The sequence below is a fragment of the Silene latifolia genome, chromosome 7, assembly GCF_048544455.1.
Source record: "Silene latifolia isolate original U9 population chromosome 7, ASM4854445v1, whole genome shotgun sequence".
NCBI lineage: Eukaryota > Viridiplantae > Streptophyta > Magnoliopsida > Caryophyllales > Caryophyllaceae > Silene > Silene latifolia.
In genome coordinates this window covers 94,249,568-94,265,189 of record NC_133532.1, presented here as the reverse complement: position 1 = coordinate 94,265,189, position 15,622 = coordinate 94,249,568, and the positions used below count along the sequence as shown (strand labels likewise).

Sequence of the window (15,622 nt, the reverse complement as noted above, 5' to 3'; positions counted from 1 at the left end):
GACTGGACTCCTACAAATCAAGGTGTACGTGCATATGACGGTACACGACGAAAAGTGGTAGGACTTGCTAACCTAACCATAGCAACGGGACCAATCGAGCGAAAGGTCAACTTCCAAATAGTGGACATCGAAGCTTCATTCAACATACTTCTAGGAAGGCCTTGGATTCATGCTTCCAAAGCAGTAACATCCACCCTTCACCAAAAGATCAAGATCCCACTCAATGGCAAAGTTGTGACAATCACTTCGTCGCCTATCAAGGCAATAATCGAGAAACAATCAAATAATCAAGTCCTTGCAGATCCCATATACGAACTTGGGGGCTTCCAAAGTGTAAATGTCATAGAAAGTGAGTTGGCACCCTTATACTATAATCCCTACTCCAACTTGGTGGTCAACCACATTCTCAAAAACCAGGGATACTTCCCTGGAATGCCTTTGAACCCAGTTCGGGAAAACACCTTCGCGCCATACAAGAAAGGCAACTCATCGAGAATACCACTTGGACTAGGGTACAAACCCACAACAGAAGAAGTTCTCGAAATGCTCGCCCAAGTCCAAAACCGTAAGTATGTAGGAGTCCAAATGAGGCCATATCTCCCTACCCTCAATGGATACTTCGTTCAAGAAGGAGGTTCGGAACTCTTTCATGGATTTCCCGAACCTTGGCATTACCTCGAGAAGAAGTTAGCCGGAATCGAGATCTTTCACGATTGCTACTTCATCCCTCCAGAAACGGTTCCTACCGTCAAAACCCGGCAAGCACCTTGCTTAGACGAACAAGCTGTTAGCCTCCTGTTTGGAGAGGACCGATTTGTTAGGGCCGCGCAGGATGAGATCATTACTACGATACTTCAAGACGATCGCTTCAACCCCACCGCTTTGATCACAGAAATCGACACCAAGCAGCAGAAAGGGTGGAGAAAATCAATCAAATGGACCAACAGTCAAGGAAGACTCTTCAAGCTCACCACTGGAGAAGGAGAGATGTTCAAAGAAGAACCAGAAGACGACGAATTCGAATCAGAGTCGGAGTCGGAGTCAGAGTCAGAGTCTAGAGAAGTAATTAGAGAGTCTACTCCTGTCGTCATCCCCACTCCCCTCGTTTCTCCTAGCTTATTTTCGAGTAGTCACAGTAGTTCGGGAAATGCCCCAATTTATCGTCCCTTTGCCGCCACTATCCTTGGATCGGTTGGCTTCTTTGTTTCAACTTTACTCAAATCTTAATATGAATAAATCAGGTTCTGCTTACTCTTTGCGTTATCTTGAGTGCAATTCTGTTTATGATGATACTGAGGATGACCAAAACCCAGACTTGACCGAAATACCTCCCTACGTAGCCAAAGAAATACTACGGGAAAGGGAAGGGGGACCAGTAATTGAAGACACCGAACCCATCAACGTGGGGACCGAACTAGAACCCAAAGAACTTAGGATAGGGACTACCTTGAGCTCAACCGAAAGAACCGATTTCATAGACCTCCTAAATGAATTCAAAGACGTTTTCGCTTGGTCCTACAAAGACATGCCGGGGATCGACAGGGATATCGCCGAACATAGGATTCCGATTAAGCCGGGTTTCAAAACGTGAAATGAAGCTTCGACGAATGAGAACAGAGTGGGCTCGAAGATTAAGGAAGAAGTTGACAAACAATTCAAAGCCGGGTTCATCAAAGTTTCCGAGTATTACGATTTGGGTAGCTAACATAGTACCCGTGCCCAAAAAGGATGGGAGAATCCGAGTTTGTGTTGACTTTAGGGATTTGAACAAGGCAAGCCCAAAAGACGACTTCCCTCTACCTCACATCGACATATTGGTAGACAATACTGCAGACCATGCATTACTATCCTTCATGGATGGATATGCGGGTTACAACCAAATCAAAATGGCCATGGAAGACATGCATAAGACCGCGTTCGTCACCCAATGGGGAACCTATTGCTATACTGAGAATGCCGTTCGGATTGATCAACGCCGGAGCTACATACCAACGCACCGCAACTACACTCCTACATGACATGATGCATAAAGAAGTCGAGGTCTACGTAGACGACATGATTGTCAAATCCAAGGAAAGAGAGGGACATATTGCGAACCTTCGCAAGTTCTTCGCAAGGCTACGGAAGTACAATATGAGACTCAACCCTCAAAAGTGCACATTCGGGGTGACATCTGGCAAACTCCTAGGGTACGTCGTCAGCCAACGGGGCATAGAAATAGATCCTTCCAAAATCAAAGCTCTGATCGAAATGCCACAACCTCAAACAGAAAAAGAAGTCAGAGGATTCCTGGGAAAAGTGCAATACATAAGTCGATTCATATCGAAACTCACGATGATTTGCGAGCCTATCTTCAAGAAACTCAAGAAAACGGACCACACCATGTGGGACGACGACTGTCAAAAGGCATTCGACAGAATCAAGGAGATATTGGCTAAACCACCAGTGCTCATGCCACCACAACGAGATCAACCTCTTGGTTTATATCTCACAGTAACTGAAACTGCCATGGGTGCTATGCTAGCTCAAACTATAGGAAGTGAAGAAAGAGCTATTTACTATCTAAGTAAGAAGTTCTTGGAGTACGAGTGCAAATATTCACAACTCGAAAAGACATGCCTCGCTCTTGTGTGGGCAACAAAAAAGCTACGTCATTACATGCTTAGCTACTCTGTCAAGATATTCTCCAAAATGGATCCAGTCAAATACCTCTTCGAGAAACCCGTTCTCAACGGACGTCTGGCAAGATGGACCATGATGCTCTCCGAATTTGACCTCAAATATGTGCCACTGAAAGTAATAAAGGGTCGCGCCGTCGCCGAATTCTTCGCAGAAAATCCCATCAACGACGCACAAACCGTAGATACTTGGTCATTTCCCGACGAGGATATACTTCAAACTGATGTAGACTCTTGGGATCTATACTTTGATGGAGCATCAAACCTAAGAGGATTTGGGATAGGAGTGTTGCTCATTTCTCCTGAAGGTGAGCATACACCGATTGCCGTCAAACTCGACTTCGAGGTGACAAACAACGCTGCAGAGTATGAAGCTTGTCTCATTGGACTACAAGCGGAAGTAAGCTTAGGCATCAAAAACCTCCGAGTGCATGGGGATTCATCACTGATCATCAACCAAGTTACGGGATCTTGGAAAATCCGAAGTGAAAGCCTTGCACCCTATCAGGCTAGGATAGACCAAGTGGCTCAATTCTTTGATCATGTAACCTACTTACACCTACCTCGAGAGGAAAATCAATTTGCAGACGCTCTTGCGAAACTTGCATCTTTGATAAACATGCCAGATTACATGATGGAAATGCCTTTGTGTATCGAACGACGGTCGGAGCCAGCGTATGTCCATCAAATTACCAACGAAGAAGAAATCGCACAAGAACCCTGGTTCCAAGCAATCCTAAACTTCAAGCTTAACGGTGCCTATCCGCCAGAAATGGACAAAAGGGGACAACGAGCTATACGCCTACTAGCTTCCCAATACATCCTGATGCAAGGAGAATTGTACAAAAGAACACCTCTTGGTGTAGTCCTACGTTGCCTTGATCATTCACAGGCACGAAAAGTAATGGAAGAAGTCCACGACGGAGAATGCGGTCCTCACATGAGTGGACCTATGATGGCAAAGAAAATCACACGTCTAGGGTACTATTGGACAACGATGGAATCCGATTGCATCAAATATGTGAGGCATTGCCACAACTGTCAAATCTTCGGGAACGTACAACACGTCCCTCCTTCGTTGCTCTATACAATGACATCTCCTTGGCCATTCTCCGCATGGGGAATTGATATAATTGGGAAAATAACCCCAGCCGGAACAGGAGGTCACTGTTTCATCCTAGTAGCGATTGACTACTTCACCAAGTGGGTAGAAGCGGCTTCCTACACCGCTCTTACGGCTAAAAATGTGGCAAAGTTCATACAAAACAACATCATCTGTCGATATGGTTGCCCGCATGAGATCATTAGCGATAATGGGTCCCACTTCCAAGCCGAAACCGAACAATTGCTAGCCAAGTACAAGATCAAGCATCATCACTCCTCGCCCTATCGACCACAGACTAACGGCGCGGTAGAGGCGGCTAACAAAAATGTCGTCACGATCCTCAAGAAAATGACTGACAATTATAGAGATTGGCCAAGCAAAATACCCTTCGCTTTGTGGGGGTATCGTACATCAGTCAGGACACCCACTGGGGCTACTCCTTTCTATTTGACCTACGGCATGGAAGCCGTACAACCAGTTGAGCTAGAAATACCATCCTTGCGTATTCTACTAGAAAGTCAAATCCCGGAAGCCGATTGGAAAAAGGATAGATACGAAGAACTCATCCTCTTGGATGAACGTAGGCTACGTGCCTTACATAATGTCCAAACATATCAAGCACGTATCAAACGAGCTTTCAACAAAAGAGTTAGGCCAAGAAACATCAAAGAAGGAGATTTAGTTCTCAAATCGGTTAGAGCTCTTTTACCTATCGACCCGAGAGGGAAATTCAAACCTAATTGGGCCGGACCATATCTAGTCAAATCCATACTCCCAGGGGGTGCGGTTAGAATCACAGACCTGGATGGAAATGAGTTTTCAAACCCCACAAATCTCGACCAACTGAAACGGTACTATGCCTAGGATAGAACAGAAACGCGCCTCGCGTAAACCCACGTGTCGCTCTTGTGGCACTAAATAAACGGCCCCTGGCCTATTTGAATGTCACTATGCTCTTGCATCTTGGCAAACTTGTCATCCTCATATCATCAAACAAACTAAATTCGCACCTCCAGAGTAAGTAAAGCTCATGCTTGTTTTCTACGTTCATTGCAAGCTCTTGCTTCGAATAATTATTCTTTTACATTTACTCGAACTACGCGCAAGGGTTTGATTTCGCTTTCTTTAAGTGAATACGTAGGCAATCCTTCACCGGATTCAACCCGCCATTATATATAAAATAAATATAAATAGAAGGACATTTGCATTGCATTTGAAATTCGACAAGAATAATTAATGAAAATGCCAACGGTTTCATAACCACATAACCTCTTTTATTTCATTCAATTTCTAATAATAATAGTACGACAAATAATAAAAAATAGATAGGCTAGGATTCTAAAAATCCCTCCTTTTTATTACAACAATAATAATAATAATCAAATAATAATAACTAAGACTTGGGCTATTCCTCCATCTTTCCCTTGCCCTTGTCGTTCTTGTCATATTTCTTGTCACGACCTCGAGCCGGGCGCTCTTGCACCACTTCAGACCTAATCACCAACGGTCTTTCTCGAGGCCTGACTCTCCCGTTCTTGTCAACCACCATCTCTGCGGCGGGGAGTAGTCTTCGATTTCTTGAAGGATGAATGACTTGAAAGCCGGCTTCTTCTTCTCCTTCGGTCAGATGCTTCTCTTTCTCTTTCTCTCCCTCGCGCACCTTGTAATCAACGGGCTCGCGCTTCCTCAGTCTTTCGCGCTCTTCCGAAGTTGCAGCCTTCCTCCACCTCGGATAAGAGTCGACACCCACAAAGCATTGGAGGAGAAGCTCGGGAACCACATGTTTCTCTGGGCCCATTTCATAGCCCACTCTCTTCGGCTCTCGGTAGTCAACGCCATAGCAGTCTGCGGGACGGTGTCAAGCCTAGGGATCATCTGCTTCAACCCAACTTGCCTCATCAATCTCTCAGGGAAGATGCATACCATAAACTCCAATCCAGGGATGCGCACGGACCTAGTGGGATCTAAAGAAGACACCCAAAGGATGTGGACTTGAGGTGCCACCATGGTACAACCCACACGATCAAAGGGCCGTCATCAGTCTTTAGCTTGTTCTTCCAATAGTCGCGAGACCGGGTGAAGTCCACCATGTACTGGCCCGTGTCCTCATCGCAATCATACGGGCATGATAGGAAAGTGCATGAACTGGGGGCTCGAGCAATCGGAGCCGTTCCATAAGCCAAACCTACCAGGACAGGTATTAGACACAAAAAAAAAAAAAAAAAAAAAAAAAAAAAAAAAAAAAAAAAAAAAAAAAAAAAAAAAAAAAAAAAAAAAAAAAAAAAAAAAAAAAAAAGAAAAAGAAAAAAGGGAAGAAGGTGTCTTACCTGTAGGATGACGGGACTCCCCAAAAATGGAAGATCGCGATTGGATTTCCTATTATCCAAGCCCAAGATAATCTCCCCCAAGCATAGACAAGCTGGGCTCCTGCGCAGCTCCATTTGCTCAATAAGGCCCAATAGGCGAGGATCACCTCTCAAGTCCTCATCAACATGTCCCTGAAAGACGTACACATGCAACAAACAGAAGCCAAATGCTCTCCTTCTAGCAACATAAGAGACAGTAGGGTCGGCCCTGTTGATGAATCGGTCTATAAAATCCAACATCCGCACGCCTTTCGGGGTAACAAGACGATCTACCTCGAGTCTAGTCAGTCCAAGCAAATCTACGAACTTACTCTTATACCCTTGAGCAAGTAGAAGGGATGGCGGGTAAGTGTTCGGGGTCCCACCCGCCAATAGCGAGCAATTTCCTCCGGAAAAGGACAAATATCACCTCCTGGAAAGGCGAATACATGATAATTTGGATCCCAATAATCAAGGCAAGCATCTAAGAACGGTTTCACTACCTTGATGAGCTTCAAACTCAATAAAGACCCAAGATTATAAGCACCCATGTCGTGCTTTTCCGTGTTCGAAAACTCATTAGTCCATTCCTTCAAGCGAACCTCCAAAGTATTCATAATGATAATTTTCTCTTGAAAATTTATTTTAGGAGTTTTAGGAGAAGCGACGAAGAAAAGACGGAAGAATTATATGATTCAAAGCTTCAGGGCGCTTTCTATTTATACTAATTTCTTTGTTTCCAAAATCCGTCAGAACAAACCCCTCTCGGGAACAGGCGCGGCACTGCTGCGCCTCTTCAAAGGGACGCGGACTCATGCTGCGCCTCTTCCCAGTGCTCACTCTGTGATTTCCGCGTTTGGATCTTTCCTAATTCTATAACGCGCGTGATTTCCTATTCCTATGGGATTTTATTTTGGTAAACTACGGACGTTTACCATGTTTTGGAATTTCGCGGGCACGCATTTCGAAGCAACATTGACATTCTCGCCATTTTATCACATTTGTGTATTTAATTGTCCATTTAATTCTTTTTTATTATTCAAACATTTATATACTTATTTCATTTTCTTAATTTCTTTTTCTACATTTTCTAAACTTATAAATTTCTTTTTTTTTTTTTTTTTCGGGGGTAACCCTCCCTACCGTCCGGTCATTTCCGGTCATTTCCGGCAAAATTTTTGCATTTTTGCGTTTCTTTTGAGTCTCATTGTGCGCTAATTAAAGGCCTTATGTGTATATAAAATGTATGAATCACGTGATTTTCCATGTAAATTTCGGCGGCATAACGGCATAAACCGTTATCTACCAGAACCTGTTCAAGAACTAACCTGCAGGTACCAACAAACAACCCAGCAGCAAAGGCACTCAGGCCATCATATATACAACAAAAGCAAACATACGAGCAAACTGAGGGCTTGCGCCCCGAACAAAGTACAAATGTACAAGCAAACTGGGGGCTTCGCCCCAAACAAGTCAAAAAGACCAAGTAAACTGGGGGCTTGCGCCCCAAACCGAGTCCAAAAATGTTTCAAAATCAGATGTACAAATCTACAAAACCGACACAAGCTACTGCTGGGCACCCTCCAACTCAGCAACTCTCGCCATCAGAGCGGCGATCTCGGCATCCCGAAACTCGAGCTCCCTCGACAAGCGAGCCGTCTCCTCCCGAGCCTGGGCCAACTCTCGTCCTGACTCGCTGTCACCCTGCAAACAGCAACGAATTGGCTCATGTCAATCAACTCAAATTGGGAAACCCAAAAATCAAAAAAAAAGAAGATCGAAAAATGGGTATAAAGGTTCATACCTGACGACCTCGACCGCCGACGAGTGCCTCAATGGCCGTAGCTCGTAGCCGGTTGGCCACCCTCCATAGTGCCACGAACCGGGATGGCGCGACCTGCATTTCAAAAGGAAACTCTCAACAAATTAAACAAATTCAGTCAAACGTGTTCTTACGCGAAAACCATGCAAAATGGGAGCTCACCCTCCGAATCAGATGCTGCCAGTCATCTAGGCCAGCATCCGTCACAGCTACGTCAAAATCACGCAGCTCGGAGATCGTCGTCCTCCCAGTAGCGTCAGTGTACTCGAGGGTCTCGGGGTACTCTGGGGGCTCGATGCCCGCCGCCTCAACCTCCTGAAAAGACGAATAGCTCTCATCAATCGACGATCTGTCGTCGCAAGTCTCGAAAATCAAATCAACAAGAAAACAAACGATACTCACCACTACCGGCCAATAGGCCAACCTCCCGTAAAGGAACGCTGAGTAATCCTCCTCAGGAAGAAGAAGGTCGTCGCCACTGGCACCGGCCAGGTCCGCCTCCCTCTCAGCTTCGGAGGGCTCAACAACATCGTCCTCGGAGGATCGACGGAACCGTCAACGCACCCCGAAAGCACCGACGAGCTAACCGCTCGCCCGGATACCATACGGGACCCATCGACGTCCACAACGAGCCGACTCGAACTCCTAGGACGAAGGGTCTCGGCAACAAAGGGAGGCGCTCCGGCGTACTCCGCCCAAGGTCGGGCCTTTGTGACAATATGAAGGCAAAGGTCATTCCTATGATCAATTGAAAACAAAATATGAGAGGATGTGAATGAATACAAATGGGATACTCACATTTGCTCGGTGAAGGGCGTTCACATCCCGCCGGTAGACGTTGTGAGAAGAACGCTTGCTCTTCGTCCGGCACATGACCCAATCCCTCACCACGGGATAGGCCCTCTCCAACGGCTCCGTCCTCTTGGGCGCGAGGCCCGGAAAGTAAGAGTACACCCACGCCTGTAAAGCGAAATGGTCAGTGACGATCTTTGATAAAAGAAAAGAATTTACGTTGATCTAAAGGAAGGTTCATACCTCCAACAGTAGTCCAGGTCCGACAGCGCCAGGAGAAGTCCCCTTCTCCATCAGCTCTGGGCGAACCATGGCCCTCATAAAGCGGATGAGGACCGCAAAACCAGCAGTGACCCAGTCCCAACGCCCTAAGGAACTCGGGTCGAAAGAAAGGGGAGAAGCTTCGTTGTGACCTCTCACCCTTGTCTCCGAGGTAAATCGAAGACAAGAACCACCAAAGCCACGACGCAGGCCCCTGCTCTTCTACATGCACAAGGAGGAGGAGCCGTCTCCCTCCCATCGATCACCACCGATGCCGGGGTCTTCCCCGCAAAGTAATCTCGAACATAGGTACTGGGTACCAAACCCGGCACCGCAACAGCCTTCGGCGACAAGTTCCAGCCAATCAACCTCCTCGCCTCGGCCGAGTCCGCCCTCATGCCAGCCTCCGGCCACACCATCTCCTCGGTCCCGCACGGCAGACCGGAAATCATGCCGTAGTCCTCCAAGGTGACCCCCACCTCACCAAAAGGCAGGTGAAATGTGGAAGTCGTATCCCAGAATCGATCCAAGAAAGCCCGGACCAGGCTAAGGTTGGCCCGCAACTTCCTCTTCACGATATCCCTCCAAACCTGAACCAGAGGACCAAACGCTCCGCGCTCGATCATGGCCCTCTCTTCCTCCGACAGCCGCTCGTAATGCTCCATCGCCGTCGTATACCCCGAGAACGACCGGATGTTCCCGGCCTCCTATCATGATTTGAAACAAAGCTATCTTTAGTTTTGAAATAAATTTAGAAGAGATTCGAACAAAAAATGGAAAAGGATAGGTAATGAGTTAGGGAATTCCTATTTACCAAGCTCTTCACCGTCCTGTAGGACAAGTGACCCTCTGCAGCCCACACAAGGTGCCTACTCTCCCAGGTCTCAGCCCACGCAGGAGCACCTCTCAGCTGGCGACCCCCTCGTCCGAGGTGGGCCCGTCTCGGAATCTCCTCCTCGTCAGCAGCCTCCTCCTCGGGGACCTCCTCTGCAGCAGCCATCACCGCGGCGGTGAAGGCCTGCTCTAAAGCCTCCTCAACAACAGCGGCGTCTACGTCCATAGGATCTCTCCCAGAAGTAGAAGCATCGTCACCTGCAACGATTAAAGCAAATCCAGGCCGCATCACATGATGACAAGCCTTTGTTAAGTAGTTATTTCGAGCCTTCAAGGCCCAGAAATCGCCCCTCTCCGGCCATCCTTGGCCATGTTCCCGCCAACCCGATCACTCATGTGATGGATAGGGTCAAGCCAAGTCAAAGTCAAAACCTAGTTCCGAGTTCGGGTCGAAAATTCGGCAGCATTTCGCTATAATGACGATTATGCCCTAAAAAGTGTCCTGCAAAAGTTGTCACAAACCAAACTTCCGAGATGACAGGAAGTTTACCCATCATCCAAGGATCCCTACTATCAAATTTCGTCACAAATGGGCAATCCTAAGGCCATTTTCGAAGCAATTTTCGATCTAGCTGTTAAACCGTCTCAAAATTCGCTCAAGGGCTCGAAACTCGATGAAAATTCAAAGTAAATACATGGTTATGTTCCTAACATTGCCTACTACTCATTTCTAGCATCAATTTGGCATGGAAAATTCATTTGGGGGAAAAGCCCCAAATTTTCGATCAATTGGGTCGAAAACCCTAATGTTTGCAGCTCAAAATTTGACAAATATGGAAGATTAATGCAAGATTAAAGCACATACCTCGATTAGTCATATTTCAAGCAAGCTTTTGAATCCAACCTTGACGGAAATGGTGAAGATTTGAGAGAGAAATTGAAGGATTTGTGTTTCGAAATAATGAAATAAAACCCTTCTGATTTCGCGTTTTTACGCGGAATTGCTGAATTGGGGAACAGACGCAGCAGGTGCTGCGCCTCTTCCAAGAGACGCAGCTCTTGCTGCGCCTCTTCCTTTGTTTCCCTCCTGATGGATTTTCAAAAATCCGTTATGAGTTCGTTACTCGTGGGCCCATCTTTGGTGCGCCTCTTCCTCGATGACATTTTATCACTTTGGTCCGTTTCGACGATTTCCTTTCGTTCCGGCCCGCATTTTATCCAGTGCGACAATATTTCGCAGTATTGTCCGAGTTCATTTTATCCCGCACAGCAGTATTTCGCAGTATTGCTCAACCATTTTGTCTAGCGCGATAGTATTTTGCAGTACTGCTCGCTCGAGACTTTCTTTCGTGACGATTCAGATGTTCCTAGTCGTCAAATCATTTTACCCGGCGCAGTAGTATTTTGCAGTACTGCTCATTCAAAGTTTCTCATACGACGATCAAGATGTTCCTCGTCGTCGATATGTCCCCAACAAGAGTTCGCTTGAGACCGACGCAAGCAGATTCAACTTCCAAATTTCGCCAGAATTCGCTCAAGACTGACGCAAGCGGATTTTCCCCAGCAGTTTCTACCGACGTCCTGCTGTTTTCAATATCTCTTATTCCCCGCGAAGCTCGATTAAGTCTCAGGTATGGTCTCTTCTTATGGCTGGCGAGCCTCCTTACGTAGTCTAATGGACTTTAAACGACCCTCCCCGATAGTCGACAGACTCTAAAATGTTCCCGACGACAGGTCCTTGGCTCAGACCCCTTGAGCCACCTAGCGTCGCCATAGTCGTCAGGTTGTAATCTTCGATTGACCTGATGGCTATACTTTGACTTTCGCCTTGTCCAAGCCTCGGTCAAAGTGGGGGCTCAGAGACACCTCGTTTCGCACCCCTCGCAAACCACCGGGGATGATTGGGCCGCATGCTTGATTCGCGGAACGATTAGTGACAGTTCGTAAGATTATCGTCAAGTGATTGCTCAAAAATTAATGTCAACCTCTTAGTTGTCATCTACGTGCCGATACGGTCGTTTTGGCAGTAATTAGAGTACATTCGGAGTCCGGGTCAAAAACCGTCTCCATTTTCTGATAGCTGTTAAATCCCGAGTCAGAATGTTCTGGAATGTTCCGGATATTTCTATTTCCATATTTCATCAAATTTTATCTTTTGGCAAATAATATCCCGTAATATTCAAAAGATAATCGAATAAATCCGTCCTACCATAATTTAAACACGGAAATCTTTCTTAAACAGAGGAAACCTCACGGGAAAGACGCAGCAGTCTTTGCGCCTCTTCCAAGAGACGCAGTGGCTGCTGCGCCTCTTCCCAGGTCCTTCTTTGCATGATTTACGTATCTTTTTTTTATATCTTTCCGAGATTCACTTCCAAAGAGTCTCCGAAACCCTATTCCTTCACGTGATTAGTATAAATAGGAGCCTTCGTTCCTCATATTTCTCACGCGAGTGTCCGCCCTTCTCTTCTCCCTTTGCATTCTAGACTTCGTTCTTACTAATTGGCGCCTACGTGCTTGGACTTCCGACCACGTAAGCTCGGATCCTTCCGGGTACCAGCCTCTCCGTTGCATGACCGACCAATTTGACCATTACACTCAATCAATCTAATTAATCAACTTGTTAAATCGTTTTCCTCTTACGAGGGCACTCTTTCCTTGCATTCGCGTCGAGCATTCACTAATCGATCTTCTTAGTTCTTCTCGTTCCGTCAACATGTAAGTCTGAGGGTGTATAATTCCTTTTGTTTATTGTATTTTTTTAATTATTGTATAACAATTGTAAGGTTTATGTCGAAAGTACTCATTAAAACCGATTTCTAAAAACCGTCTTCAAAACCTGTTTTGCGGATTTCCAGTAGACAGACAGTCGAGAAAAGACGCAGCAACTGCTGCGCCTCTTCAAAGGAGCGCAGCAGACCCGCGCCTCTTTGTGAGGCCGCCAGATTCTCGCTTCTTTTCTTCTTCCTCTGTCCTCTGCAATTCGTATCAAATTTATTTGTTTTGTTTGTTCGTCTGTTAATTCTCCGTCATAAAATCATAATAATTAGCATGTATATTGTATCATATATTTCATCATTCATTCACATGTTTAATTCATCTAATCCGACTTAAATCCCAAGTAATTCATATTTGCGGGTTTTCGTCATTAAATTCAATTCGAGTTTTAGGGATTCAATTCGTTCGTATTGGGTTTCTGGGATTCATTGTTGATATATTTTTTATCATGTTCATTGTTAATCCGCCATCAATTCGTCATGTTTAGTTAATTATTCGCTTGTTTAATCATTCACTAACATCGACCCTTCACATAAATAATCCGTCTTATTCCGTCTTAATCATGTTTTGCTATTTTATGACCTCAATCATATGTAAATAATCTGTAAATCACTTTCATCCGACTAAATAATCTAAACCAATCCATTAAATTCACCAATTAACGTTAACAATTGCAGTTTTGGCTTCACAGCCAGAGTTCGTCCTTGGAACAGACGCAGCAACTGCTGCGCCTCTTCCAAAGGGCGCGCAGTGTCTCTTCTACTGTTCGGGACGACTTCGTCCCCTGAACTCCTTTTCTGCCTTGACCTAGTTTAATTAGCTACGTATTAATTAACTAGTATTCGTAATATCGCTAATTCCTGTTCGTTAATTTGTTATTTTATTCTTTTATTCGTTTTCTCAAATTATCCGTTTTGTTGGTATTTTCGACATAAATCGCCTAATCCGTTGTAATTAATGTAATTCTTTTATTTGCAGTTATATTAATTTATTGTATTCCTTTCATTTATCATTTGTATGCTTCCACATGTAAATCAACATTAAATCCTACTTCGACCCCAATTGTTTGCCTAATTAATTGTTCACCGACTTAGCTAATTTCACATGTTAGGATTAATCTATTGGATGTTGCATTGCATGCATATAGCCGACGATATATCAAGTATAGACAACTTCCCTAATCATTAGTAGAGGCCGCTATCGAGGCGGGCGGGATTAGGTGTTCGATCAAAAGAGCTTCCTAATACGTACCCTCACCCCTTACTCCAGATCTCCGTGAGCACCCGTGTTCATTGGCATCCACGAGAGTCATTCTAGACATAGAATGCTAAGGGTAACGATTGCTTAGTGTTCATGTCACTACTTCGTGTCTTGACATGACATGAGGTATTCGAACGGTTCCAATTTCCCATAAAAATTGGTGGCGACTCCTTACAAAATGCAAACGCTTGTTTTCGAGCCCCTTCACTCCCAAGCGCCCCCGTGGGCGGCCCGCTGTCCACACTTGTCTGAGATAAATCTTAGAGAAAATTATGGCACCACTCAGTTCATCAAGCATATCATTTAGCCTTGGAATTGGGAACCTATACTTGATAATGATGTTGTTAATGGCTCTACTGTTAGTACACATTCTCCATGTTCCATCCTTTTTGGGAACAAGTAATGCAGGGACTGCACAAGGACTTAGAGATTCCCTGACAAAGCCCTTGCTCATAAGCTCCTAAATTTGGTGTTGTAATTCCTTGGTGGCTGTTGGATCACTCCTGTAAGCAGGCCTGTTAGGTAGCACAGAACCTGGTACAAGATCAATATGGTGCTCAATTCCCCTCAAGGGTGGCAGTCCACTAAGTAGTTCTTTTGGAAACACATCTCTAAACTTCTGGATCAAAGGTTCAATTTCTGCAGGCAACTCTGAACCCTTCTTCTCAATTACTTCCTTGGACAGCAGGATCAATACCCGTTGCTCCTGTTTCAATTCTTAGATCATGGCAGCCTCAGATAAGAACATCACACCACTAATCTCCTCTGACATATTTGGACTTCCATAGTTTCTTTGATTTGGTGTTAAGGTGGTCAGGGTGACCTTCTTACCTTCATGTTTGAAAATGTAAACATTCTCCTTGCCCTGGTGAGTTGTATTCCTGTCAAATTCCCATGGTCTCCCTAACAGCAGGTGCCAAGCATCCATGGGTACAACATCACATAGCACCACATCTTTGTACACTTTACCAATAGAGAATGGAACCAGACATTGCTTATCAACCTTAACCTCTGCTCCTTTGTTTAACCATCTGAGCTTGTAAGGATTTGGGTGATCCTGAGTCACCAGATTCAGTTTGTTGATCATGGTGATGGAAGCCACATTGGTACAACTTCCTGCATCAACGATCAAGTTACATACCCTTCCCTGAACTGTGCACCTACTTCTGAAGATCAGAGACCTCAGATCAGCTTCCAATGGTGCGTGTTGTGAGTGCATAACCCTCCATAAGACCAAGTTGTACCCTGTGTCAGGGTGAGCTACAATCTGATCTTGGCTTGACTCATCCTCAGCTTCCATTTCCTCCAGCACTAGGTTCTCTTCCTCCTCATATTCAACCAATCCTTCTCTTTCCCACTCTTCTACTTCCATTGATGTCAGTCCTGATGTGACCATAATTAGCGCATATTTAGCCCCCGAATTAGCCTTGTTCCCATGCTTTTTAGTGCATATTTGGGTCATTTACTATCTTTAGTTCTTTGTTTTGCATATTCTTTGAGATTTTGATCCCTTGGTAGGAAAGGAGTAAGAATCTTGCATTTTCATGGCAAAACGAGACTCAATTGATCGAATCCAATGACCAAGCATCAAGGAGAGACAAGATTAGAAGGCCTTTGTACATATGATAGTAGATGAGCAATGTTGAGAAAGGATCCTTGAGTCCCCAAGGAAATCCCCAAGGAATTTATGAAGAAAAGGGAAGAAAAGAAGAAGAAGTCTTGCTGAGGGACAATCCGTGCGGATTGT

The 15,622-nt window shown here is 45.1% G+C and overlaps 1 protein-coding gene across 1 annotated transcript; it reads right to left on the bottom strand.

Moving 5' to 3' along the window:
• Positions 1-7,653: 7,653 nt before the first annotated feature.
• LOC141590367 (uncharacterized) lies at positions 7,654-14,329 on the bottom strand. The gene is made up of 4 exons (XM_074410964.1): positions 14,120-14,329; positions 8,113-8,484; positions 7,933-8,025; positions 7,654-7,832 (listed from the first exon to the last, which is right to left on the bottom strand). The coding sequence occupies exons 1-4, from the start codon at positions 14,327-14,329 to the stop codon at positions 7,695-7,697; spliced, it is 813 nt and encodes a 270-aa protein (XP_074267065.1). The 3' UTR covers positions 7,654-7,694.
• Between the last annotated feature and the right edge of the window lie 1,293 nt (positions 14,330-15,622).

Excerpts from the sequence above, each read along its gene's own strand:
- LOC141590367 (XM_074410964.1), bottom strand. The coding sequence starts at position 14,329 with ATGAGCAAGGGCTTTGTCAGGGAATCTCTAAGTCCTTGTGCAGTCCCT. Across the intron at positions 8,485-14,119 it reads CTAAGATTTATCTCAGACAA|GACGATGTTGTTGAGCCCTC; the intron begins GTGTGGACAGCG and ends CGATCCTCCGAG. Across the intron at positions 8,026-8,112 it reads GGCAGCATCTGATTCGGAGG|GTCGCGCCATCCCGGTTCGT; the intron begins GTGAGCTCCCAT and ends TTTGAAATGCAG.